This window comes from Ananas comosus, linkage group 8, assembly GCF_001540865.1.
Source record: "Ananas comosus cultivar F153 linkage group 8, ASM154086v1, whole genome shotgun sequence".
Classification (NCBI taxonomy): domain Eukaryota; kingdom Viridiplantae; phylum Streptophyta; class Magnoliopsida; order Poales; family Bromeliaceae; genus Ananas; species Ananas comosus.
Genome location: NC_033628.1, coordinates 12,214,819 through 12,240,483, shown reverse-complemented (window position 1 = coordinate 12,240,483; position 25,665 = coordinate 12,214,819). Strand labels below are relative to the sequence as shown.

Below are 25,665 nucleotides of genomic sequence, written 5' to 3'. Positions count from 1 at the left end.
AAACGAACACGATCGCAAATCTACCATTCAAGTTCCCTTAGAATAATAGGTTAATGGAGGATATGGTTTCTCTCTTTTATTTTCTTATTCTCTTTCTTTTTCCGTTCTTTCATCATCCGTCAATTTTTATGTGAGATAGCCCGCATATTTATAAGGGATTATGAAATCCTAATAGCGTAAGAGGTAAGGTAAAATCAGTTATAAATTATTATCCTAATATGATTAGAATTTATTTCTACTTAGCTTTCCAATTTAAAAGCGAGATTAATCCTAATCCAATTAGATAACATGATATCCATCGGATTGAGCTCGATTATGGGTGCATCCGATTTGATTTAACCAAATGCCAACTGAGGGTTATAAGATTATAAATCTCCATCCAAGGGTTGTAATCCTATTCTCGAGAGTTTTTTTATTTTGGTGTTTTGTATTATAAAAAATAGAAAGTGACAAGATTATAGATAAAAGATGTGGTCTCTTGATGAGGTTGTAAGATTACAATAACGTTAATCAATTTGGGTTGTAGGATTAACATTGCTTAATAAGAGAAATATTTTATTAATATCAAAAAGAATATATATAAACTTAAACAAAATCTAGGCAACATCTCTTTTGCTAGGTACGCAATTAAAAGATACACATTTCGNTTTTAAGATATATATATATATATAAAATTAACATATGATAGCATATCGGAGTCTTCCTAAGAAAGCGCCGTTGGGAACTACCACTCAAATTTTGTCCCAATTATTGGTTTAAAGATTAGAATTATTTCCATCTGTTGGTAATTAGATCTGGTATGGTTCTTCATCTCTTACCAAATTAATTATTACAAATAGCTTATTTATCTCCCAAATATATATTTGTAAAAACAAAAATGAGTATATGTATGTAAGCATATAACAATTAAATTATTGACTACACTTAAACATTGTTGGAAAAGTAACATAATTAAAATGCAAAGCCTCGTAAGCATTTTACATAATTTACAGTAAATTAATGGGGTTTCCCTTTTACTTATACTTTTTCAATCAACATTCAATTTGACTTGGTCTTTAATAAATGTCTCAACTACTAATATTAATGAATCAATGCGCGCAATAGTGAGGTAGATATTAAACCCAAAATGGCCACACATTTAGGGCTTTTTTAGATGCATGATCGAGCATCTTATTCAAAAAAATTTATAATATTTAATAGATAAAGAGTAAAATCAAATATCCAAAATAACATATCATTCTTAATTTAGTAAGCTTTTTTAGAATAAAATAAATTTATTTTTAGGTGAAATAAATTATTCTTAAAAAATTACGGATGAAAATCGAACGTACTCTTTAGTTCTAATTATACTGAATAAATAATTATTGGATAACTTAGTTATTCAGAGACATGGTAATAAACAAAACAAACAAGCCTTCAATTATCAACTTATATTGCTCTGGCATGGTAACAAACAAAAAAAGGGGCCTTTAATTATCTACTTATGCAAACCTAATCCTAAAACTCTTGTGCACAGTTTCTTTACCCTAAAAAAAACACACAAAAAAAAAGGTTATCTTTAAAGAAGAACAACAGTGTCAATATGAAGCCATTCACAGAAGCCTTGAGTAACAAGCCAACTGCCCCCACCCTTTTTCTATGGGCCCCCCCTCCCCTCTTTTATTGTTTGTTTCCACACACATTACATACATACTCTCTCTCTCTCTCTCTCTCTCTCTCTCCTTTGCTATAACATGTGAGCATTAATAAAACCCCATACCTTACCATTCTATGCAACCACCTGCACGTTCGCTCCCCCCTAAAATGGAAGAAACCACAACCTCTTCTTCTTCTTCATCGTCATCGTCGTTATCGTCGTCGTCGTCGTCGTCTGTATCTGCTTCTCCTAATAATGTGTCGCGGGATCTACCCCAGTTATTATTATCAGCGTCGAAAAGTCAAAAAAAGCATGCGAAGAAGAGCCGGGCCAAAAGGCCCCCACCGGCCCAGCCCAGCGGGGGATCGCCGGAGCCCAGGAAGCGGAGCAGCGACGGGAAGCACCCGGTCTACAGCTGCATCCGCCGCCGCCGCCGCCGCCACCGCAGGTACTCTTGGCCCAATGGGCCTCGAGACCGCGGGCCCCAGCCCGGCCCATGACGACGTTCTCCGGCCCATTGACCGGCCCGACTCTGCTGCCGCCGACGACGACGCCTCGCTCTTCGCCCTGCCGGACCTCCTCCTCGACCTGCGTGACGGGTTCGGCTTCAATTCGCCATGGGTGACCGCCGCCGTTGCCTTGGCGGAGGACGTCGACATCGGCGACTGCGTCTGCGGCGGCGGCGGCGGCGTCGAGTTTCGGATTGAGGAGCCTTACTTGTGGGGATAAAGACGCTGCTTCTAGTTCATCACAACTCGCAAAAGCAAAAGATCCGTTCCTTGCTTACTCGGCCTCTTCCATGCACTTTACGCACCACTAATTCTGTTTAATCAATATTTACTTTTTATTTATTGTATTTAATTTACTTGGCAGTGTGCGATCGATTAGCTTTTTTTTTTTCTTTTTTTTAGAAAAAAAAAAGTTTGTTTTGGGTGATAAATTATGGTTTTGGAGCTGGAATGGAATGGAAATATAAAGAGATGGAGTTTTCTTTTCTCTGTTGCTTTTACGTACGTATATATTTTTATCTTTTTTTTTTTTTGAGTTAAAAGGCTATAATATAGATAACATAATTTGCGATTAACACTCTATTGACCGTTGGCGTTTTGTAAAAACCATTTGAAACTCAATCATCAGATATGGACCTAATTTTCAAATATCAAAATGCCTTTACGCTATAGCTTAATATCTATATTAATCAATTTATTTATTCAAAGTCTTTTAATTTATCAAATTGTCATGCTAATTTTAGGGTTTGAGTACATCTTGGGAGGTGAAAGAGAGGACGCGAAGTTGCAATAAATGAAACAGACGGAATGTGCTATGGTTTGATCTATTAGTCGATAGATTGCTTTTTAATTAGTAATATTGCAATACCACGTATTATTTTCTTTCTACGTCATGTATAAAACAAAATTTTAAAAATGGTTTGTCTCAGTGCCAAATTGATTAGCTTTTGTTTTATTTCTTTATAATATAATTTTTGCTTTAGTATAGCCGAGTCCCTCTTTAGCCTAGAGATAGACATAAAAAATGCATGTCTGTCAATAGTGGGCCAATCTAAGGCGAATGTGCCCAAATCTAGCAGCATCTCTAATTCTTTGTATGAGGCCCATATTAGCACGAAGATTGGACAAGGTCTTGTTTATATTCGTTGGGTCAGTCTCGGCCCATACGACGGTAATGATAAGAGTGTATAATGGGACATTTCACAGTCCAACCTCAGCCCAAATCCAACTTTAATACAAATATGAACTTGAAAGTGTATGGGCCTACCCAAAGTTAAGTTAAAGGTTTAGGGTTTAAGGGTAAATGTAAAACTGTGAGGTGTGATGGCCGATAACCCAACAACAAACTCGGCCCAATAACCAAGTTCAGCGCACAACCCCTTTTTTTCTCGCTAAATATGCATGAAGCCCCCCTGAAGTACTGACCATATTTTAAATAGACCATTTAATTAATTTTTTTTTCAGTGACACCTCTCGTCTTCTTTTTTACTTCTTTAAATATTAGATTCTGATACATTTAATTTTGTTTGACCATAACCACTCGGCCGTAGAAAAAAAAATTCAAAAGATAAAAGGATCACAGTCAAAAAACCAAAAAGAAAAAAAAAATCATTGTTGAGGGAGTGTAAGCACTAAAATATAAAAAGTATACTAGACAACATACTATAATAAACAAAGTNATGCCGACGGGGTGGACAAAGGTCGTTGTATCGCTAGGAGTGATTGCCGGCGCCTCGTACGTGGAGGGGCAATCTTGCTTCTAGGACAGTGCAATCACACGCCTCGACTCACAGGCTCCATCTAATCCTTTATTCTCTATAGTTTTTATTTGTTTCGTTCTTAATCAACGTTTCTAAAAACAGTGGCTAAGTTGTTTTCAAACAAAATTGTTTATACAAATATTTGACTAAAGATTTGGAAAGAGAACTACTTTTTTCCAACAAAACGAGCACGACATTTAATGGACCAAAACTATTTTGGACAGGTTAGGTAGGTAATAAGCAATAATAAGATTATGTTAATTACTTGTCGCAAATATATATTAAGCATGGTCTCGTTTGAATATGCAAGTGCGAAACAAGGACTAGACGATAAATGAAAGCAAAAGATCGAAATCCCGGAGAGTAGATGATGTGGATGTGTTTGTAGAATTTTATGATGGGGGCCAATTGGGAAATAAATGATATTGAAAACTTAATGGGACCAGGTATATATAATTAATTTTTAATTTGTAATTTTTTGCTCATGAATATGTCATAGTGTGTCTCATTTACCCTAAAAAAAAGCAATTCACTAGTTGTTTGGTGTCTAGTAAAGTAAAGGTACACTCTAGATCTTTTTCTTAGGCGAAGAGCATGTTTTTTTTTTAAAAAAAAGAATATTAAAAGATGGTTGGTGAATTTGCTTCCCAGCAAACTATTTGGTGAAATATATATACTTACGACATAAATTCTCCAAGAACTTAAGAAAACTATAAGACTAGTGGAATCTAAACTAAAAATCTCCTTTAATATTATGCGAGATAATATTGGTTCTTCGAAACCCTAAACTATTAATTAAACACTACATATATCTTTTGTGTTCATTTTCGTGACTCGAATATATTTTTTTTTTTCAGAATATTTTGGGATGTAAAATGAAGAATAAAGCAATTTATTACCCACAATTATATGATCAAAATAAACACAACAATGATGGGCTCCCAATTTCACTTCGTAATATTTTACGAAGGATGCACTTGAACTTCTTTCACTCTTTGTCCGTACACATACGTAATTGTGATCTATATATGAGTACAACACCAAGGTGGTTTATTAATAAAGTATTAAAGTGTGTGTGTGAGTGTGAGTGTGTATATGGCTACATAACAAAAACCAAAAAAGAAAAAGAAAAAAAAAAGGAAAGATGAATTGTTTTTGCTTGACCTGGACCTAAATGGCTATCAAAAAGAAAGTTAGACAAGGGCCAAACAGAAGCAAAGAATAAAGCCACACAAGTTGAACTTTTTTCTTTTTTTTTTTATTTTTCTCAGGAGAGGAGAATGAATGGTGCACTCTAATACGACCATCATCATTGATTACTTTTCCAGTTTTTTCTTTTTTCTTCGTTGGAAAGAAGCTCATCATATATGCCTCTTTTACCCACAATAGTTAGATACTGTATGCTTTTGATGCATATTTCCCTACAATTGTACATGATTTGTCCCTTGGACCCACAGAGAGAGAGAGAGAGAGAGAGAGAGATATGGGAGAAATTATTGCCTGTACCCGATATATAATAAAAATATTAAGATAAAAAATATAATTTAGTAAATATAGTTTACAAAATTTCAAAGATTTATATACATTTTAACATACTAACTTTTTTTGTTTATTGACCATTGAGTTTTTGAAATATTTGATACCGAAGTAATAGATTTTAAAATCTTACGATTGTGATTTACGTAATTTTCAAACCGTATGAGTTTGATTTAAATGATTTTCACTACGATAGGAGGCAAGAGAGAGCTCTTATAAAAGAACTTTGAAACTAAAATAAACTTATATTTTGGAAAAACTTCAAAATACTCTCATGTGGTTTCGCACTTTTTCACTTTAGTACTCTATGGTTTAAAGTATATCAAGTGATCGAGTACCATATGGTTTCGTACTTTCTCACTTTAGTACCATGTGGTTTAATATTTTATTAAATTATATACAAAAAGCTTCAAATACCTTACCTAAGTTTATCAATTATTCATTTTAGTACTCTTTAGTTTTAATTTTGTTACTGATTTAACGAAAAAATGCCCCGAAATGAATAATAAAAAGAGAAAAATGAAACCACAGGATACTAACTTGATACAAAAATGAAACCACAGAGTACTACCTTGATACAGTTTAAACCACATGGTACTAAAGTGAGAAAGTGCGAAACCATATGGCATTAACTTGATACATTTTAAACCACAAGGTACTAAAGTGAGAAAGTGCGAAACCACAGGGGCGGTATTTAAAGTTTTTCCTTATATTTTCTCATATATATAGAGAGAGATAGAGAAAGAGAGAGAGAGTCCAGCTATATATGGTGCTTGTAAAAATACCAAGTACTTGATGCTTGTAAATTTTTTATCATTAGATCTACGCCTTTAATCATTTTCATCTGTTAGATTATATTATTCAACCAAACGCTCACTTAACCCTAAGGGGTTCACGTCATCCTAACCACATATTTTTTAATCGGATGGCCAAAAAATCTATAAGCACCAATTATTTAGTATCCCAGAGTAAAAAAATTAAAAGCACCATAATTGGTGCTTACTTAAGCACCGTACTCTCTGTGGCGACCCACCCTACTACATACCACAATGTACGTACATGCCCTCAGGAACGCTCCTTTCAGCGTCATTGTTCTACGTAAGTACATTACATATATGCAAGAAAACAAAAATAAATCAATCAATAAATTGGGGAAAAGAAAAGTTGTTTGCATCTAACTGCTTGATCGGAGTCTTCGTACGTAGATATTAAATTTAAATAAACTTTTCTTTTTAAGATTTAATATTATATATATATATATANGAAGCAAATAAAGTAAATTTTTATTTGAACCAACTTTTATACTTAGTTAATCCTAAGCTTGAACTCAGAGCCCATGGTTGGTAGTTCGGGAAATGGTGAACGAGATCCCTACCAACCATAGCAGCTCTAATAGCTAGAGAAAAACACACCGTAGAGATAACGTGCGATTAGTGTGATATATATATATATATATCTCACTACGATGATACGATAGCCTTCGTGCCTCAGAAGACACGAAGGTCGAGTAAAAGCTACAACGCTGAAAACTTAGATCGCTAGCTTACCCGAGTTTTAGTTGTTTAAAGTTACCGGCATCACTTGGCAAACGTTCAAATTGCCACATTTTTATAGGTTTAGTGCACTTTAAAACTATTTTTAAAAAAATATGATATATTTTGTTCTAGTTATAGAAACTAAATTTTAAAATTACAGTATAATAATGTAAAACATTCTAAAAATAAAAGTCGGCAACTAAAACTCGGGTAAGCTAGTGATCCGTTTACTATAGCTTTTTATTATTTTAAATAAAAGATCCATGAGGTTTATGAGATCTAGTTCAAATTGCCTCGGCTAGCTGTTAAGCTTTCAGAGTTGTAGCTTTTGCTCGACCTTCGTGCCTTCCGAGGCATGAAGGCTATCGTATCATCGGAGTGAGATATATATATATCTCGTCCCGACGACACGAGAGTCCTCGTGCCTCCGGAGGCACGAGGACTCGGCAAAAGCTACTACCTTAAAAGCTTAGTTGCTAGCCGAGGCAATCTGAACTAGATCGCGTAAACTTCAAAGATCTTTTATTAAAAACGCTAAAAAGCTATAGTAAATGGATCACTAGCTTTCTTAAGTTTTAGGTATTAAAAATTACCAACTATAGACGGCAAAAGTTCAAATTGCCACATCTTCATAAGTTTAGTCTACTTTAAAACTATCTTTTAAGAAATATGATAGATGTTGTTCTAGATATAAAGACTAGCTTTTAAAATCACGATATAGTGGTGAAAAATATCCTAAAAATAAAAGTCGGCAATTTTTAACAACTAAAACTTAGGAAAGCTAACGATCCATTTACTATAGCTTTTTAGCGTTTTTAATAAAAGATCTTCGAAATTTATACCATCTAGTTCAAATTGCCTCGGCTAGCAGCTAAGCTTTTGAGCTAGTAGCTTTTGCCGAGTCCTCGTGCCTCCGGAGGCACGAGGACTCTCGTGTCGTCGGGACGAGATATATATATATATATACGGGTAACGTGCTATCTATCTCTCAAAAAAAAAAAAAAAAAAAAAATCTCGACGATAGAAAGAAAAGAACGGCACACCCACGCAACCGAACACGGTTTTATTGGACGGCTGGGGACCGTTGCAACATTAAACAGTAGCAGCAGCCGCAGATAAAATTAATAAATACATATGTAAAATAAGAATTTTTTTGCAGTCCAAAAATGAGTCTATGTGCACGAAAACTTTTAAAATATGATAGTATATATTAATATCTGTCTCTAGCAAATCAAATTTGCCCTGAGATTCACTCATCTCATTTTTTTTTTAAAAAAAAATTATTATGATTATTTATCACAATAAGAGATTTGATTGGCTATGATGCTACTGTTATATGGAAAACCACCTCCTCGTATGCGGTGACCACTGGGACTAACTAATAATATAAATAAATTTTAATTAACAACTAGGATTTTGATCGAGTATTTAGTGAAAACTACAGAAAAATATAGGGGGTGCAGGTGGTAGGAGAGAGAGAGTCATCAAATGAGACAATACAAACAAAGAGGAGGAGCGAAAATGAGAGAAAGAGAAATAATTCACAAAAGAGAGAAGGTGAAATAAAAAAGAGGAAAAAGCACCAGAAAAATGAAAAAAAGTGATTAAAGGGCGACTAAAAGTTGGATTCAATTGCGGTCACATGGTATTATACTGTTTTTGAAGCAATTAAGGCTTAGTTTGGCATTGAGGTCTATCTAACGCTATTAGATAGAATGGGGTTGAGGAAAAAGTATATAGGGATATGCTTCTGTATTCTCCGGTGGGACCGCAGAAAATATATTATAACCGACTCATCGCGATATGCGAAATGTAATATTAGGTACGGAAACAAACATAGTATTTTTCTAACGTACTTTCTCACCGCACGTAACGCAATCTCCCCGCAATCCAAATGAAGCCTAAGAGAAAAGAATTACAAAAGAAAGAAAAAAAAATTAATCTGAAGCTAAGCACTCCAAGTCACAAGGAATTTTTGCCTCATCCTGGTCCACCATATATGTTAAATGCGAACCACAGGCGCGGCGATTAATCATGAGGCATGGATTAGGATTCGATACAATATATCTAAAAGATCAATCTAATAAGAAATAACCAAAATCATGAGGCATGGATTAGGATTCGATACAATATATCAAAAAGATCAATCTAATAAGAAATAACCAAAAGATAATCTTATCGTCATATCATGGAATATCAGATGAGCTGTACAAGGTATATGAACTGTACAAGGTGAGCTGTACAAGGTATATGAACTAACAAAAAAGATGTTACCGACCATCCCTAGAGCAAGTGGCAAAGGGCTTTACGGTTGGTACCCGAGACCTAAGTTTGAATTTTAGTTGATTTATATTTCCAGCTAAGTTTATTTCTAAATGAAATAGACGATTCTAAATGAAATAAACGAAGTGGGTCGTATGCTACCTATCTTCAAGAAAAGAAGTCAATTTTTTTTTTTTTATAAGTTTATATACGTATATGAACTTGAGCTCCAAATCCGCGTGGAGCCGAATGGCCAGTTCAAATCCACATGGAGGTTCCACATTGATTTGAACTGGGGTTTTTTATTTTTATTTATTTATTTTTTGTTTCCAATTCAACTCCTTTTTATCTTATATTGGCTTTTTTTTTTCCAACGTAATTCTCTTTGGTAAATCTTTCTTACTCATTTTTTGTTGTACAATTTATTTTTAAATATTAATATTATAAGATAAAAATTTATATTTAATATATATATAATTTAATCAATATAAAAAAATTATATAATTTAAAATTTTATAATATGATTTCAGAAATATAGTGCATAACATTTCCTTTTACAACCGATCTACAGAATATTTCTTTTTTTTTTCTTCACTAACTTTTTTACTTCTGTTGCTCCTAATTCTTCTTTTTTAGTTTCTTTTATTTTTATTATACTTTTACTACTGTTATAAATATAATTTGTTATTATTATAATATATATTTTTTTTTTATTGTTCTTATACTCTTATTCTTATATTTTTACTGCAGCTGAGTCTGCTTTTTCTTCGATCTTTTCTACTTTTATTTTTTTAAGGAAAAACTTCAAAAATCCCCCCTGTGGTTTCGTGCATTCTCACTTTGCTACCCTGTGGTTTAAAACGTATCAATTTACCCCATGTGGTTTCATTTTTATCTTTTCGGAAGCTTTTTCGTTAATATTTCGTTAAATTATATACAAAAAACTTCAGATAACCATCTATATTTATCGAATAGTCACTTTAGTATCCTTTAATTTTAACTTTGTCACTGATTTTAAAAAAAAAATAATAAAATTGATAACAAAAAGATAAAAACGAAACCACAGGGGGGCAAAATGATACGTTTTAAACCACAGGGTAGCAAAATGAGAATGCACGAAACCACAGGGGGGGTTTTTGAAGTTTTCCCTTTTTTTAATTCTTTGGCTTTTTTTTAAAAAAAAAATTTTCTTACACTACTATCGTTTCTTCTTTCTTCAACTTTTTTTAATTTATTTGTTATATAATCGATCCGCCATAATACACGGATGTCTTCACTAGTTATGACATTAAGTAACTTTTGATATAAAAATCTGAACTGGTTTTAGAACTGCTTTAATAAATACCATGCAACTAAAAAAAAAAAAATAGTTCTAATATTGGAAAACAGCCTTCGATATGCTAGCCAATAAAAGGTGGTTTAAGGTGATTTAAACTACAAATACGAGCGATTAAGCATCATTACACATCAATACGAGATGTGACAGTGACTTTTATGCAGGCATTTTGCCATGCGTCGTACCTGGATCGAAAAATTCTAAAATACAACGAATATATTGGTGATGTAACGTAACAAATCAATCAAATATCTCCTTCTAAAAATATATATCCTATCATGATTATAAAAAAATATTTTTATTATATTTTTATTTAAAAAAAATATATAATTAATTTATTATTAATGACGTGGTGCAAGCATGACAGTGTGAAATTCCTCACCTAGATCACTACAGTTGGAAGGGGACAACAATTGTCTCGTTGTGTAATATGTATATATATACAAATCCACTATATAGTTTTAGCAAAATACCGAGGAGAGGGACGAGTTTGGTTCTAAACCAAAATGACAATAATGTTATATACAGCTACATATCAACTACACAATAGTGCAATAAAAAGTTGTAGGTAGAACAATGGCGGACTACTTAATCCTCTTCAACACAACTAGTTACGACCACCAAATGCAATTGTTAGTTAGAGCTCATTTAAGAAATTCTTGTTTCCAAAAGTTTAAGCATAATGCTACACACTCTTTTTCCTTATATTAGATAAAAGAGATGGTTCTAGTGGTACTTGAACAATAAACTATAGCTAAACTTGATTATTAACATGTCAAATCACCGAGTTACATTGGACAGCAAGAAGAAAAGCACGCTTTACCAACCTCTCAAATTATTGTTGCAAGATAACATTGATGAACAACAGGGGACACTAGTGCTAGAGCAGGTATGTCTTTAAATGCCGGGAACAAAAGTATTAGGTACTTGATTTGTATCCACATGATTTCTCTCGGAGAGAGGGAGTCTCCACGAAAGGCTCTGAGTCACACAATCAACCAAACTTTGATGTGAATGCTAAATTAATGTGTTTAGGTAATTTCGCGCTTCCAAAAGGTGCTGGTACAATCCTTTTGGCCTTGCAGATGATCGCATGCGATTAATCAAATGAAGGGCTTCTATAGAAGAATCCTGTGCCTCACATCAAGCCTATCAACTGGTGGCATTTTTCTACTTGTCGCAATCTGGTGTTCCCTACTGTAAGTTTATAGTAACTAGTTATCTTCGTACATGCACTATATCACTGTCCTAATGGGTCATTAACAAAACAAAAGCATATAAATGGTATAATCAGGAACAGTTGCACTTGAATAACATATAAATGGTGTAATCAGGAACAAAAGAATATATATTTCAATATCTTATTTGAAAGAGCCATTTGATTTGAAAATAACTAATTTGTTAAGCTCAAAAATCAAATAAAAAAAGTCCCAAGCTAAAGAAAAGGAGAAGAACTTGGTAAATTTTATGTATTAGGACTCTGTGATAAGTAAAAGAATTATGTGATATGTGAAATAAAGACAATTAGTCGCTATACACAGATGCAAAACTTCGACAGCAGTTAAAAAGTGATTTATCCAGTTTAAAATGTGAAGCCTATGTAAAACTTTGACAGCAGTAAAGAAGTGATTTACCCAGTTTAATATGTGAGGTCGAGCGAGCAAAATCACATAATGCCGGAGATTGCGAAGGCACCAAAAGCAGCCCTCTTCAACACCGAAACGACAACGTACAATACGAGAACCATCACGAATTTCTTTGATGCAAGCACCCTCAGGTTAACCTTCATCTTGTGCGCCCTCATGTACCTCAGCACTGCATGGCCCAACAACACGGCCCATGAGATAATAAGGCCCACGACCATGCCGAGGGCCTCTTTTGGTCCATCAACAGTGCGTACAGTATCTTGACCAACCTCTACGTAGGTTGGCCCCGTATTCTCGGATTCTCTCTCATCATAACGGTCAAGGCCGAGAATTTCATTCGACCAATCTGATAACCTGATCAAAAGCCTTGCAAGCCATGCCACTTCAGTGTTGGAGATGGGCCTCTTCATCCAGTCACCTTTGTACTTTACATCAGCCCATGTGCGTCTCCCGGTCCCTGGGTGTTTAGGTGTGAACACCTCACCACGGCTCTGATGTTGGTCGTGAGATGAGACTAGTGATTTAGAACTGAAGTGGGACTTCTGGATATGGGCCCCGAAAAGTATTTTCATCTGGGACCTGACTGAATCAAGGGCACGGAGATTACTCGACACATCACCAGAGAAAAGTTTGACTTCATGCTCTGCACGCAGCAAGAACAGCTGTGGATAAAAGCAATCAGAGTTAACAAAGTTCAGGACTTCTGCATGAATCACCGCATAAAGCCGTAAGCAAAATTAGTCGGCTGAGAATGGTACAGAATCTCATCAGCAAATCTCGTTTAGTAATAAGTAATGTTGAGGCAAATATTAAAAAAGTATGAGATATGGAATAAAGCGCATATGCATGCATGTTACATTGATGAGCTTGCATACATATGAGACTAGGTGCCTGGTCGAATGTAAACATGAATCAACACCAACATGAAATTCAATACCAAACTCATCAGAACCAATGCTCAAAACTATAGAGTTAGTAAAAATATAAGCAGCAACAGCACGTCCGTACAACAGCCATTTTTTTTCACAATTTGTCGGTTAGTTTGTACTCAATTGTTTGTGGTTCACATTAAGCTGAAACTTTAAATTGAAGTCAATTACCTAGAGCAAAAGTATAAGTTGAGAGCAGTGCTGGTGTGGACCTTCAGCCATTGATACTGATTTGATTGGAAGAGACATACCTGAAGTAAGTTATGAGCCCCATCCTCGCCATCACTGAAGAGTCTCAAATCAAAGTTGCAACGCTCATGTAAGAAAGACCCATCCGCATCACTTTCACACAGACCATCCTCCCAGTCCTAACAAACAGAGACACATTAGTTAAAGTGGAGTTTTCCTACGGAAATCGGGGTAAAAGAATTCTTTCATTCAGTGGTAGGAATTTGTAAAATTTAGAGCATACAATTTGTACCACCCACAGATACATATGAGAAGAAAATTTTTCATCCCAAAGAGATGTTTAGTACCTGCAACTGTTCATGGATTGACGGTACATACTTATATGCATCATCAACTGCATAAGACGGCCCAGATGGTTTAGAATGATAAGCAGCATCAACTCTGTGAAGGAGATCAAGCAGCTCCCTTGATGAAGTCAAAACGCTTAGCACCTACAAGGGAAAGGAAAGAGTTATAGTTGCATATTTAGTACAAACTGCAGTACAATCCAATCAATCTTAATTAATCACAAAATTTAGCATAGCATTGATTTCTCAATCAATTAATAACCTAAGTTATTCAAACATACTGCTCACAATTTGCTAGTTAAACAGTTTTGTCAAATATCTCGCTTCGTCTCCTCACATTGCTGGGCGCATGCTGTAGTGGAATCCTGAAGTCAGAATTGTGCGTTAAGCATATGATCTGACAATTAACTAGCAACATGGAAGGTGGGAAGGTAGATGAAACTAGGCAGCAAAAAAGATATATTCTCCTCCATCATATTTGGCATGCAAAATTTTTGAGAGCTGCTATTATTTAGGGAAAACACACATAACAAGTGTAGAAAAAACCCAAAGGATGAAGAATAGTGCTATATGATCTAAGTGACAAGTAGCAGGGTGAAAGTTTCACAAGCAACTTTTGCAAGACTTGTTGCCAGTTGCCACTAGGCCCAAAGCTTTAATTGATCACAAAAGTCAGGACATCTTCAAACAACAGTATCTTTAAATGTGCCAGTTGGCAGGCACACCAAACCAATAGGACTATTCAGGCTGCTTTAGTTCATTTTGGCCATTATGCCAGTAATACATACAAAGAAAAAGTATATAACATTGAAATACAGTACAAAGAAACATATTTCCTGAACATAAACCTATTAATCCAGACAGAAATTAGTATTGAGTTTGTACCAAAAAGCAATAGTTTACTAACTACCCAAAAAGGGCACTGCAAATAATTATACATCCAAGACTGTTGTCAGCATTTCAATCATCGAACATCATTTCGTAAATCTCAAAGAAAAAAAAAAAGAACATGAATATGTAAGTAACATAAGAACCCAATGTTTCCACTGAAATATGTTTAAGATGCTGACAATCTTGGACATCTGAATGTTGTGTATCACAAGAGTAAAATCAAATACCTTCTCAATAACATTTTTGGCATGATATGATTCTACACAATTCTGCATGATCTTATGCGATCCTACCCAGATCGCCAAGAAAAGTTCAACTCTCTATATAAAGGGTTCAAGGGATTGTTGGAAACCCACGGTCATAAGATCATACAAGTCACAGTCATCTTTACCATTCACCTGGTCTATTCCTGTGCCTTGAGCTGTTAATAGAATTCGTGTCTGGCTTGACACTAGTCTGATACAATGGGGAAATAACTTCCATATAAAGTAAAATACGCTTTGACGTCGCTCCTTGAATCCCGCTTTGACTGAGATTGAAATAGAAAAAATAACTCTACCTACAAAATAGTGCGATAGATTTTTACATAAACCTATTTCTTACCTGATTTTGCCCAGACAACTAGTTAATAGTACCTAGATAGTAATGACAGCAATGGCGGCTAGTCTTTAAACATGTACAACTATTCTCTTAGCCTTCACAATATCTAATTTAACTTTCTCTCACCTATATTATTTGAGAGAATGATTAAAAGCGGAATAGAACAGCTAGTAAAATTAAAGCAACAAATGGTCACAATAACATAATTCAACAAACAGTTAAGTCTTTGACAGGAATTTGTAGATATGAAACTATGCGGAAGACTAACCTTTAATACCATCTGAATCACTGACTCCACATTCGTATGGAGAAACTTATGTGCAAAGCCAAGAAAATGCACTACCATTGAGCTATAGAAGAGATAATTAGATAACACATAACTCTGCCGGGAAGGAGTGTATACAGATTCCATTTGTCGCGCGCCCCGACCATCGTCTCCTTTCTCTTGATTCTGAACTGCCATCGGTTTTTCATACTCAACAAGGTCTTCTTCACTAGTCTTCCACGGCTCCGTATATGTTACCCACAAAGAGAAAACTTGTGTAGCATTCTTGATCGAAGCACCCATCGGGCAGAAAAGGAAAGTCCTCAATATGAACCTATACAGGGGCCTCTGAATTACAGCATTCCAAGAACCAACACTACACTCAACAGTAGGTCGCGGCCGAACAATATCCCCCAACACCGAACTCCTCCACACGGGACTTTTAGCATACACCATCTGCTCATTCCCTTCTGCTGCCGAACTCGAGCCACAGTTGAGGTACTTCACGAATAAATTGAGCACATCCCCAAGGCCAGGAGTTGGAGGGGTCTCCCCCAAAACCGATCTGTAGGAAAAGTTCAGATTGAAAGAGCGGCAAACGTGGACGGGCAGCGGCGAGAAGTCGTTGTCCACCATCCAGAAGTGCACAAAAGTGTGCACCAAGAACTCGGCCTGGAAGAAAGTGTCCTCCTCCTCATTTGGCGAGTAATGGAGGAGTGAGCTGCGATACGGCTGGTACGAGCCCACTCCGGATTTGGGAACGAAGGCGCGGAGATACGCATAGAGCAATCGGAGATACAAGCTGCACTCCAGCTTCTGCCCCGGTTGGCGCCCCGTGGCCGACAGCACCGGGAGGGACGACGTCCAGTTCTCGAGCCGGAACCGCCGCTTCTTATGAATGACGCCGGAAACGGAGCCCTCGGAATCGCCCTTGCACACGGGGTAGTACGCGAACCAGAAGATGTAGTACTCGAAGACGCTCAGCTGGAGCCGGTACGAGTCCTGGATCCTGTCCTCCTTAACCCTCCCGGCGAAGAGAGGGGAGAGCTCGGCGAGCGTGGAGGGCGCGGCGGGGCTCCGCAGCGCGAAGCGCATCCACTCTGGGAGGCGCTCGGAGGGGAACACGTACTTGACGAGGTCGTGCCGATCCGCGGCGGCGATGGAGGAGAGGAGGATCCCGGAGGGGGAGAGGAGGGCGAAGAGGCGCGAGGAGAGCTCGGGGTCGGCGGCGGCGAGGTCGAGCCACGAGGAGGAGGACGAGGACGAGGACGACGACGAAGGGGAGTCGAAGCCGAAGAGGCGACACAGGAGGGAGGGGAAGGCGATGGAGAAGAAGGGGCGGGACTGGTCGGCGGCGTGGCGTCGGAGGAACGCGGCGGCGTCGGAGAGCGCGGCGGCGATCTGGGGAGGCGACGCGGCGGAGAGGATGGACGCGGCGAGGTCGTGGGCGCGGTTCTGGGCGTCCATGGCGAGGGAGGGGGAGGAGCTCATCGAGCGATTAGGGTTTTGGGGACGACGAAGAGCGGAGGAGGAGAAGCGGGGGTGGCTTCTAGTGGAAGGAAGAGAAGGGAAAAGGGTAGTTTTTAAACGGGGAGAGGGTCGAGTGGGGCTTCGGCGGAGAGGGAGTGTAAGCGATGCGCAGGTGCGGGCGAGAGGTTGACACGTGGATGGTCCGGTGGGCCGTTTTGGGCCGCGAAATTTGGCGTCGTTTTCCTATTCGGGCCCGTATTCGAGTTGGTTCGGACTTGTGCGGCACGGAACCCGACGGGATTGGACCAGGTTGGGTCGAGTCAAATTTGAATCACCACTAATCACTTCATTAATTATTATAATTATGATAGTAATAATAATAATAATAATAGCAAGTGAGGATACAACTCACGAGAGAACCGTGCGGTTCGTCCACGTTCGAGAGCAATAGGTAAGCCAAAAAAAAACGAAAATACACGCACTAGGATAGAAATAAAATATTGATTTTTGGACTAATAAAAATATAAAATATATATTATTTTACTATATATATATATATATATATATATATATATAGCATTGCTCTAATATTAAAAAAATTTAAATTTGTTCGACATCTGATAATGATAATTTGTTCTCGATGGTTACTATCCACCGCTTTTCGGCTACAAAATACTAATAATTTCACTATAGAAAAATGTCTCTAACTCAGCATTGATTTCCATTTGCTCATTATTTTCGAGGGCTCGGATTCCACAAAAAAAATACAATAAAAGAAAATAAAATAAAATAGATTATGATTTTTTTTTTGTTTTTTTACGAAATATTTGTAAAAAAAAAAAATATTTAGATGCATTTACAAATATTTGTAAATGCATCTAAATATTTGTATCGCGACTCATTTGGAGAGTTTAGTACGTATCAAATATTTAGATGCATTAATTAGCAACAAACAATATGTTGGGTGTTTTCATGCATTTACATTATTGATGTCTCCGTCGTGCACCAATTAATTACCATCATTGCAAAAGCATAATTGAGAAGAAGCACCCTCCACGAGTATGTACTATGTAGGTATTATTATTTTAACACATTTGTTCGCACGCCTAATAGAGATAAGATAAATAATAACATTACTAAGTAAGTTGATAAATATAATATATGATGAAATTTTAATGTTCAATATTTTTGTAAGGAAAAGAAAAAACAACATGATGCCATGGTTGTTTTGTTATGAAGCTTGTGGGAGCTTAATTTTCTAATAAGGGGTTACAAACCATCGCATGGTTGTTTTGTATCAATTTTTTTTTTTGCTAAGAAAAAAAATTATAGTGTAAGAGCTATTTGTACATATTGCAATCTAGCATATATGTAACTATTGAAAGAAAAGATTAAAAAAATTATATTAATTCTAAACCGTACCCGACTAAAATGTCAATATTAAAAACGGATCTTAACTTTTTCCGTTCCAAAAAATTCTTAGTTCGATTCACCTCAGATCCATAATACACGTATAAATTTTATCAATATATAGTTGTAGTTTATCTAATTCTTCACTACACGTGTTGCTGAATCCATGCAAAATTCATTGACCCGCTCTTTCCCCCAAGTATATTAAAATGCATGTGATCTGAGAGAGCAAATAAATCGCACAAATTAAGGCAAAAAAAAAAAAAGGAAAAAAGAAAAAAGACATTTAACAATGGCTCGCCACTTCCCCTCGCTTCTCCTCCTCGTCACTCTCCTCCTCCCCTTTCTCACCAATGGTGTAAGTTTATTAATAGGCCCTTCAACATTCTCCCTTTAATTTTCCCTTTTTTAATTACTATTTTGCTTTTGATATACCAATATGTAGTTTTGAGCTATGTACCATTTCATTTATTTTGTTATTTGTTTGTTATGTTTTCCTTATTTTTCTCGCATTTTTAGATTGAAAAAATTTCCTATAATTAAGGTGTTGTTCCTTTGTGTAAGAAGGATTTGATTTATAATTAAATAAACAAGAAATGTCATTTTGATTTTACCACTTTAACGAAAAATATCTATCACATTTCCTTTTTTTTTAGTTTTTTTCCAATGCCCGGGATGAATAAAAATTTCTCTACCGTATATTGGCATTCGCATAAATGCACCACCTTTTCTTTACGCTCGTTCATGCAGTGCACGAATTTTAAAGCACCACACAGTAAGATAAACTAGGAGGTGTATCTGTATCTGAAATGACCAATTTGATAAATCTTTGTTTCTTCAGCAAATTATTAGAATAGTTATTTATTATTCAGCAGTTTTGTTCAAGCCTAAGTATATTAATTTTTTATCTTATTTTTATTGATTATTCGATATGAAGCTATGCACGTATGAATTTCTTTCTAACTAACACCTGTCCTATCCTAGGATGACGACGATAACCGGTGCGTGTACACGGTGTACGTGCGCACCGGCTCGGTCATCAAATCGGGCACCGACGCCACCGTCGGCCTCACCCTCGCCGACGCCTCTGGCCGGGAAGTGTCGGTCCCGGACCTGGTGGCGTGGGGCGGGCTCATGGGCCCGGCCCACGACTACTTCGAGCGGGCCAATTTAGACGTCTTCAGCGGGCGCGGGCCGTGCGGGCTCGGCCCGTTATGCCGCCTCAACCTGACCTCCGACGGGTGGGGCCCGCACCACGGGTGGTACTGCGAGTACGTCGAGGTAACGTTGACCGGACCTCACACGCCGTGCGCACAGACGCTTTTCTACGTGCGCCAGTGGTTGGCCGCCGACGCTGCACCGTACCAGCTGTACGCGACCGTCGACGGATGCGGCGGGGGCCCGGCCAGGGCCCACAAGGCCCAGCAACACGTAATGGGCCGGGTTGTGATCGGGGATGGGCCAAATGCGGAGTCCATTTAAAGTGTCACGTGTGCACGTGTGTTGTGTAGGTGGAGGGGCTTGTGTGCTTATTATCATTCACACAAGTGGATGGGACTTTGTGATGCTTGGTTTGAATCCGTGGTTTGAAAATATTTGGTTCAGTGTGACAAAGAGTCATTTTGGGGTTTTGTTATAATGAAATAAATGAAATAAATAAGTAATGCTCGTCGGTTTTATTAAGAAATGTGAATGGATTCGGGTTCGATTTGCACTCGAAGTAAAAGCATTTGCAGCACCAAGTCAAAGCATTAGTGACACGACCCAGACACAAAGCACATCAGTGTTTGTTCTCTAATAATAAGTGGGTTATTCTCATTTTATTTGTTACAATTCTTTGTGATTCAATTTTGTCCTACCTAGAAAATAATATGAGAGTTTTTAACATCTTGAGAAGTTTATATATTTTTTTTCTCAAAAGAAGAAGAAGTTTTTAGAGAGAAAAGGCGAATATAGGTTGTTTTGCTTCGAAAGAAACCACTGCCACTCTTGTTTCATAAACGCTGCCACTTTTTTTATTTTTATTTGATCGTCATGCTATATATCCTTTATTTGATTGGTTGATCGCATGATATTCGTAAAGGACGTAATATTTTATATCCATAATAACAATCTTATTCCAGTGACAAATATTCTAAACTTTTCTGAGACAATTTAACATTGTCTTGGATGTTTAGAAGTTACTAGATAATTTATTGTTAGCAGCAAATAATGAATATATCCACATCCACAGTTAATATTCTTATTATATCCAACACAACGTACACAAACCCACGTGTTCCCAGTGTGGGTCTCTATATCCATACAAACGGAGTCACCATAACAGTTGTACATGTATAGATAAGCATTTATGCACACAAACATCAATTAATATTCAATTGGATTAGTCCCGAATCCGAATCCGAACCCGAGCCCAGCAGTGTTAAAAGGACAGCAGTACACCGCACATTCGTTATGCCTCTCTATCTCTCTTCCGAGTGATTTTATTTGGATCTTCATTGCTATGATCAACGTCATTTGGTGTGCTTTTATTTCTCTAATGAGTCAGGCAAAAAGTGCTTCTGCCACTGGAATAACATTAATGGTGTTTCGGTGCTTTCTCAATCTAGTGAAACAAAACATGGGAGGGAGAGCACATAGCTCCCTCTTGTGAAAGAACTACACAACACATCAACAGAATTTGGAAATTATATTAAGCAAATGATAGAGAGGTAACCAACCACAAAGCAGTACCAGTCTCTCAATCATCTTTCATGGCAATCCGGTGCCCTCTCTTCTGTGCAACCTCGACAAGCAACGCGAGGAGCGCTTCGCACACCTGCGATGTATCCGCCTCACCGGGCTCGTCCTTCATGGACGAGTACACCATCCAAGCATGGTCGAGCTTTCTCGCCGGCCGGACCACTACCGACCCAGGCACTTCCGCATCTTTCCTTGTGACGAGGCCGTCGCTCCTCTCGCCGTACCTGACTTGCAGGAGCTGCGCGCACGCGGCCATCGCGGCAGCGAGCGGCATAACCACCGGGAGCCTGGTTGGTTGGCCGTCGGCAACGAGGGAGGCAGCAATTGGGAGTTCCACATGTGCGACGTGAGACAGGGTGGCGAGGACGCTAGGGTTTATGCTGGCCTCAGTGTGGAAGGAGACTATGGGGAGTTCTTGAGGAAGCGGGTGCTTCCGCAAGAAGTCTTTTCTTTTCTCGTAAGTAAGGTCTTCTAAAGACTGCAAATCACCCTGAAATGCACAAGGAAAAGCAGACAATAAAGTCAAGATAGTAAACGAAATACCAAATGTCCAACGTTGGCTAAAACGCAGAACAATCCCCCTAAAAATGTATCAAGATTTGTGCTTTAACCTGGAAACAAATTGCTGAATGTTGGCAAAGAAAGCGCTTCACTAGCACTGATTTTCTCATATCGTGTTCAAGAGGAAAAAAAAAAAACAACAACAACAAATTTAGCATATGTAGAATACCTTAATGATTTTACATATTAAGATCTCGAGCATTTTCCGTAGTCCGACATAGTCCCCAAGCTGCCCTTCCCGCAAAAGATCGGAAGCAATTGGGCTGCCTCCGTACGGACTCTGTGCTAATACCAACCCAGCAACCTTATCCTTGAGATCGGACCAGTAAAGACACAGGGCTGCTGCCGCATCGACTCCCCCTTTGCTATGTCCGAGCAATAACACACGTTTCTTAGATCCCCAGTAAATTTCCTCTATATATTCTTTTATTTCCCTGGCATTTTTATCGACCGAGGCCTGCAATATAGCATTTCAGATTGCGATTGAAGGATGGTAGAATAATCAAATTTAACGAGTGAATGGAGACTGCTACCTCACTATGAATTTTGGCTATATGGCAAGTTAGACCCATCTTTGAGAAGTACGTTTTCGTACGAACAAAGTAAAGGGGTCCGTGATTGCTAAACATACCTGCAAATGTGGACGTCCGTGGACAAAGTAAGATGACAAAATTTCATGAACTAGATAAATAAATAAATAAATATTTTCTGTCACACTTACCGGGAACCAACAAATAGACCATCGAATTGGGCAATTTGTGCTCATTCTTCCTGTTAAAGGAGAAAAATGGTGATGCTTGTATAAGGATGTTCTGCCACTCAATTTTCTGAACATGTAGCCAGATTGCTAGTTCAATAACTTGAACAGAAAGGCTCGCCTACCTTACGCTCTCAAGCAATTCAAGAAATCGCTTTGTTCCATCTTCAACTGGAGGCATGCCCAGATCCCTTTGTAGCCATCCTATGTCATCTGCTGAGCCGCGGACAGTTTTTCGAGCCCGATTTACCAGGCTGCAAATAGGGAAATGTAGCAACGTTTTGAAACAATCTAAAAACAAAGATATCTGGCGTTCGACAACTTAAAACTAGTTGAGAATCCATACTCTTGAAATAGTGAAGTACGATTTTGAAAAAAGCGAGTGGATGACATGGGTTCAGTTCTACTCAAAGAAGAGCTTCCACTAAAGCTTGTTCCTTCATCACCATGTGTAGATGGATCAGAGCTGGCGTTATTCGACTCATCACGTATTGTAGACCAATTCACTGGCGAAGAACTATCGGAAGCCTGTCCCCCGGTTAGTGTTACTAATTCCTGGCCCTCATCAAGTACACCGTCCTCTAGAAAGCAACAGAATCGAACGTCAAGTTAGACAACACTAAGGAAACCTTCTCGGGGGATTTGAACCGATTGCAGTTTAGTATAAATGAACTCGCCTGGAAAGCCTGAGAAGCATTGCGTAATATATGAAGTCGTCTGTGAAAGATAAATAGCAGCTTCGCTTAAAGCCGGAATGGCGGGAAAGAGCTGGGAGTTATGGCTATCATCTGACGAGCCATCACGAGCCTACAATCATCAACTAGATAAAACAAATTAACAAGTTCACATAAAATGCATAAACAATAATGATTGTCATTTACCACTAAAGTGCTAGATGACTGTGTTGGTCTAGATGGCCAATCCTCCATGTTGGCACAGATATTCTAGCAACAAAAACATGACCGTCAATAATCAACACCATGATAAGATGTACTGAATACTAAAATAAGAAAATGTTCCGAGAAGATTTGCCATCATATTTAGTCGCATTTTAGCACTTAGAGTTGCAACCATAAAACATTTTACCATAATTCTAAATACAAAGAACTCGTTCGAAATTCTTTTTATGCGATATTGTGAAAGGAATGCGGATAGCAGGAGAGAAACACGCAAAACGGAAATCCATAAAACTTCAGGAACTGTTTGTGGTACCTATGAGACTTAACTGAAAGTAGGAGAAAAATTGTATATTTTGCTTCGGATATTTAGCATGATGTAAAATGTTGCCCTGCAAAATTAGGAGTTGCAAAAGGTCACCGAACAGTACTTTCGACATTAAACATAAAAACAAACCTAAATTTAGACATTTGTGAATTTGTGTGTAAAATTTAACACAGAGACCTGATTACTTGATCGTGATCAGGTCCCGATCTTTAACCAAGATATCCATAAACATACCTCTTTTTTTGGAAAATTTATTGGTTAATTTGGCATAGACCACCTGTTTTTTTGTTTTTTTGGAGTCTATTATCGAATTCTCAACCAAATGTCCTTCTAGCAAGTAACAATCACTTTTTTTTTTGGGCGAAATTGATTAATTTTATAAGCTAACAATTTTGGCACTAAATATACTCAGCTATTAGAAAGGAAACGATCACCTCATCCATTTGTAAGGAAAAAACACGAGATCTCCTTTTCCACAACACGGATATCATCGGAATTCAATTGCATAATCACAAATTCACAGGAAATAAATTTCAGAGACGAGAACGCGATATGAACCAACAATATCTACAAACCAATCTACATCAAACAACTAAAAATTGCCCCCCAAAAAAAAGAGAAAAAGTGAAATCACGAATACATCAAAATAAACAATAAATTCATCAGAAACAAATACCTGAAAAGAAATTTCTTCTTAATTCGGCCTATTCTCTTCTTCCTTGAGATGAATACCGAAACCCTAATCCCCAGATTCGAAATCTCGTAGGGGGATTCGAACGATCAAAAATCGTGGCTCCGAAGAAAACAAAGAGATTCGGGAAAGAGGAGAATGTGAAGCGCTAAAATGTCGCAGCGCGTTCGGAGTCGGAACGATCACGCGCTTTGCACGCTTTTCTCCCTTTCTCTCTCCATTTTGGGCCTGGAGCCCACAACATATAGTGGGCTTTAACGCTTCAACGGCCCATTACTAAAAGTACACATTCATGCCCCCTCTCTCTCTCTCTCTCTCTCTATCTATATATATATATATATATATATATATATATATATATATAAAACTAATTTTAAGAATCGCAACCTATTTGGTTCAGTTTGATAGTCTGTTAGTAAATCATCTGAAATTTAAGGAATAGTGCTATTTTTAGAAATAATTACACAGATCCTCTAATGATGATAGCTAAGATCCGAGATTGGCCACCCAGTAGGAGAATATTCTGTCGTCTAAAAGCCAACTTTTCTTAGGTTTTTTAAATTTTTTTAATTTTTAATTTTTAATTTTTATAGAGGTCTTTTTATCTTTTCGTAGTTTCTTTTTTATTTTTATGTTTCTAATGAATGAAACAAATAAGGTGCTATCTTTTTATTAAAAAAACAAACTTTGACGGCGTAGATAAAGTGCATAAATTTGAGATTATTTCATCACTAGATAAATATTTTAAAAAATTATAAAATTTGATGTTTAAAAAGCCCACGAGATGCAAATTATGTTTTACAACGTTGATCTTTGATTCAGAGATGTCATCATTGAAAAACGAAGGAAGTATTTATATTTTTAGCTTTGTTCGGGCTATTAGTGTAACAATTTCTTTTGTTTAGGTTTCTACCACAATTTTTAAAGATTGTGGAGCACGCATTGATTTTGGCGCTTGAAGTAACTTGAAAATAGGCATAATCTTTTCCGTTAAATATGATTTACGTTATTAAAAATATTTAAAATTTAAATTTATCTCTTTCAACATTATTCGACTAATATTAAAAGTCTCAAAATTGATAATTTTAATAACTGATGCGATGCATTTGTGAATTTAACGGTGTAAAATAATTCAAATCTAATTAATTTTTTATAGAAAATTTTCTTTACTATTTAAAATATGATCAATATCTCTGATCTTAAATTAAAATATTTATCATCATTTGTTATAAAATTTTTATTTTTAGCCGTTTATTTTTAAATTACTTGTTTGATAGATAAATAATGTCGAAAATTATGAAATTTAGTATCCTAAAACTTTTAATAGTGTAGATCAAGTTTAATACAGCCGATCGTCGATTTGAAAGCT

The 25,665-nt window shown here is 37.0% G+C and overlaps 4 protein-coding genes across 8 annotated transcripts; 2 read left to right on the top strand and 2 right to left on the bottom strand.

The window, feature by feature from the left end:
* LOC109714667 lies at positions 1,949 to 2,616 on the top strand. The gene has a single exon (XM_020239362.1). The coding sequence runs from the start codon at positions 1,949 to 1,951 to the stop codon at positions 2,363 to 2,365; it is 417 nt and encodes a 138-aa protein (XP_020094951.1). The 3' UTR covers positions 2,366 to 2,616.
* Positions 11,308 to 17,035, bottom strand: LOC109714087. Of its 3 annotated transcripts, none has more exons than XM_020238511.1 (5): positions 15,445 to 17,035; positions 13,686 to 13,829; positions 13,401 to 13,517; positions 12,209 to 12,882; positions 11,308 to 11,822 (listed from the first exon to the last, which is right to left on the bottom strand). In XM_020238511.1, exons 1-4 carry the CDS (start codon positions 16,930 to 16,932, stop codon positions 12,241 to 12,243), a joined length of 2,391 nt encoding a protein of 796 aa, XP_020094100.1. In that variant the 5' UTR covers positions 16,933 to 17,035; the 3' UTR covers positions 11,308 to 11,822; positions 12,209 to 12,240. The 3 variants fall into 3 exon arrangements, with proteins under 3 accessions (XP_020094100.1, XP_020094099.1, XP_020094098.1); XM_020238510.1 differs by having other exon boundaries at positions 11,308 to 11,771; XM_020238509.1 differs by lacking the exon at positions 11,308 to 11,822 and having other exon boundaries at positions 12,030 to 12,882.
* LOC109714085 (PLAT domain-containing protein 3-like) lies at positions 18,548 to 20,093 on the top strand. Its single transcript, XM_020238508.1, has 2 exons — positions 18,548 to 18,679; positions 19,306 to 20,093. The coding sequence occupies exons 1-2, from the start codon at positions 18,614 to 18,616 to the stop codon at positions 19,801 to 19,803; spliced, it is 564 nt and encodes a 187-aa protein (XP_020094097.1). The 5' UTR covers positions 18,548 to 18,613; the 3' UTR covers positions 19,804 to 20,093.
* Positions 20,636 to 24,478, bottom strand: LOC109714084. 3 transcript variants are annotated; one of them, XM_020238507.1, is made up of 10 exons: positions 24,282 to 24,478; positions 23,594 to 23,669; positions 23,263 to 23,325; positions 23,059 to 23,188; positions 22,728 to 22,962; positions 22,507 to 22,635; positions 22,346 to 22,395; positions 22,158 to 22,255; positions 21,794 to 22,081; positions 20,636 to 21,553 (listed from the first exon to the last, which is right to left on the bottom strand). In XM_020238507.1, exons 3-10 carry the CDS (start codon positions 23,308 to 23,310, stop codon positions 21,062 to 21,064), a joined length of 1,470 nt encoding a protein of 489 aa, XP_020094096.1. In that variant the 5' UTR covers positions 23,311 to 23,325; positions 23,594 to 23,669; positions 24,282 to 24,478; the 3' UTR covers positions 20,636 to 21,061. The 3 variants fall into 3 exon arrangements, with proteins under 3 accessions (XP_020094096.1, XP_020094095.1, XP_020094094.1); XM_020238506.1 differs by having other exon boundaries at positions 23,608 to 23,669; XM_020238505.1 differs by lacking the exon at positions 23,594 to 23,669.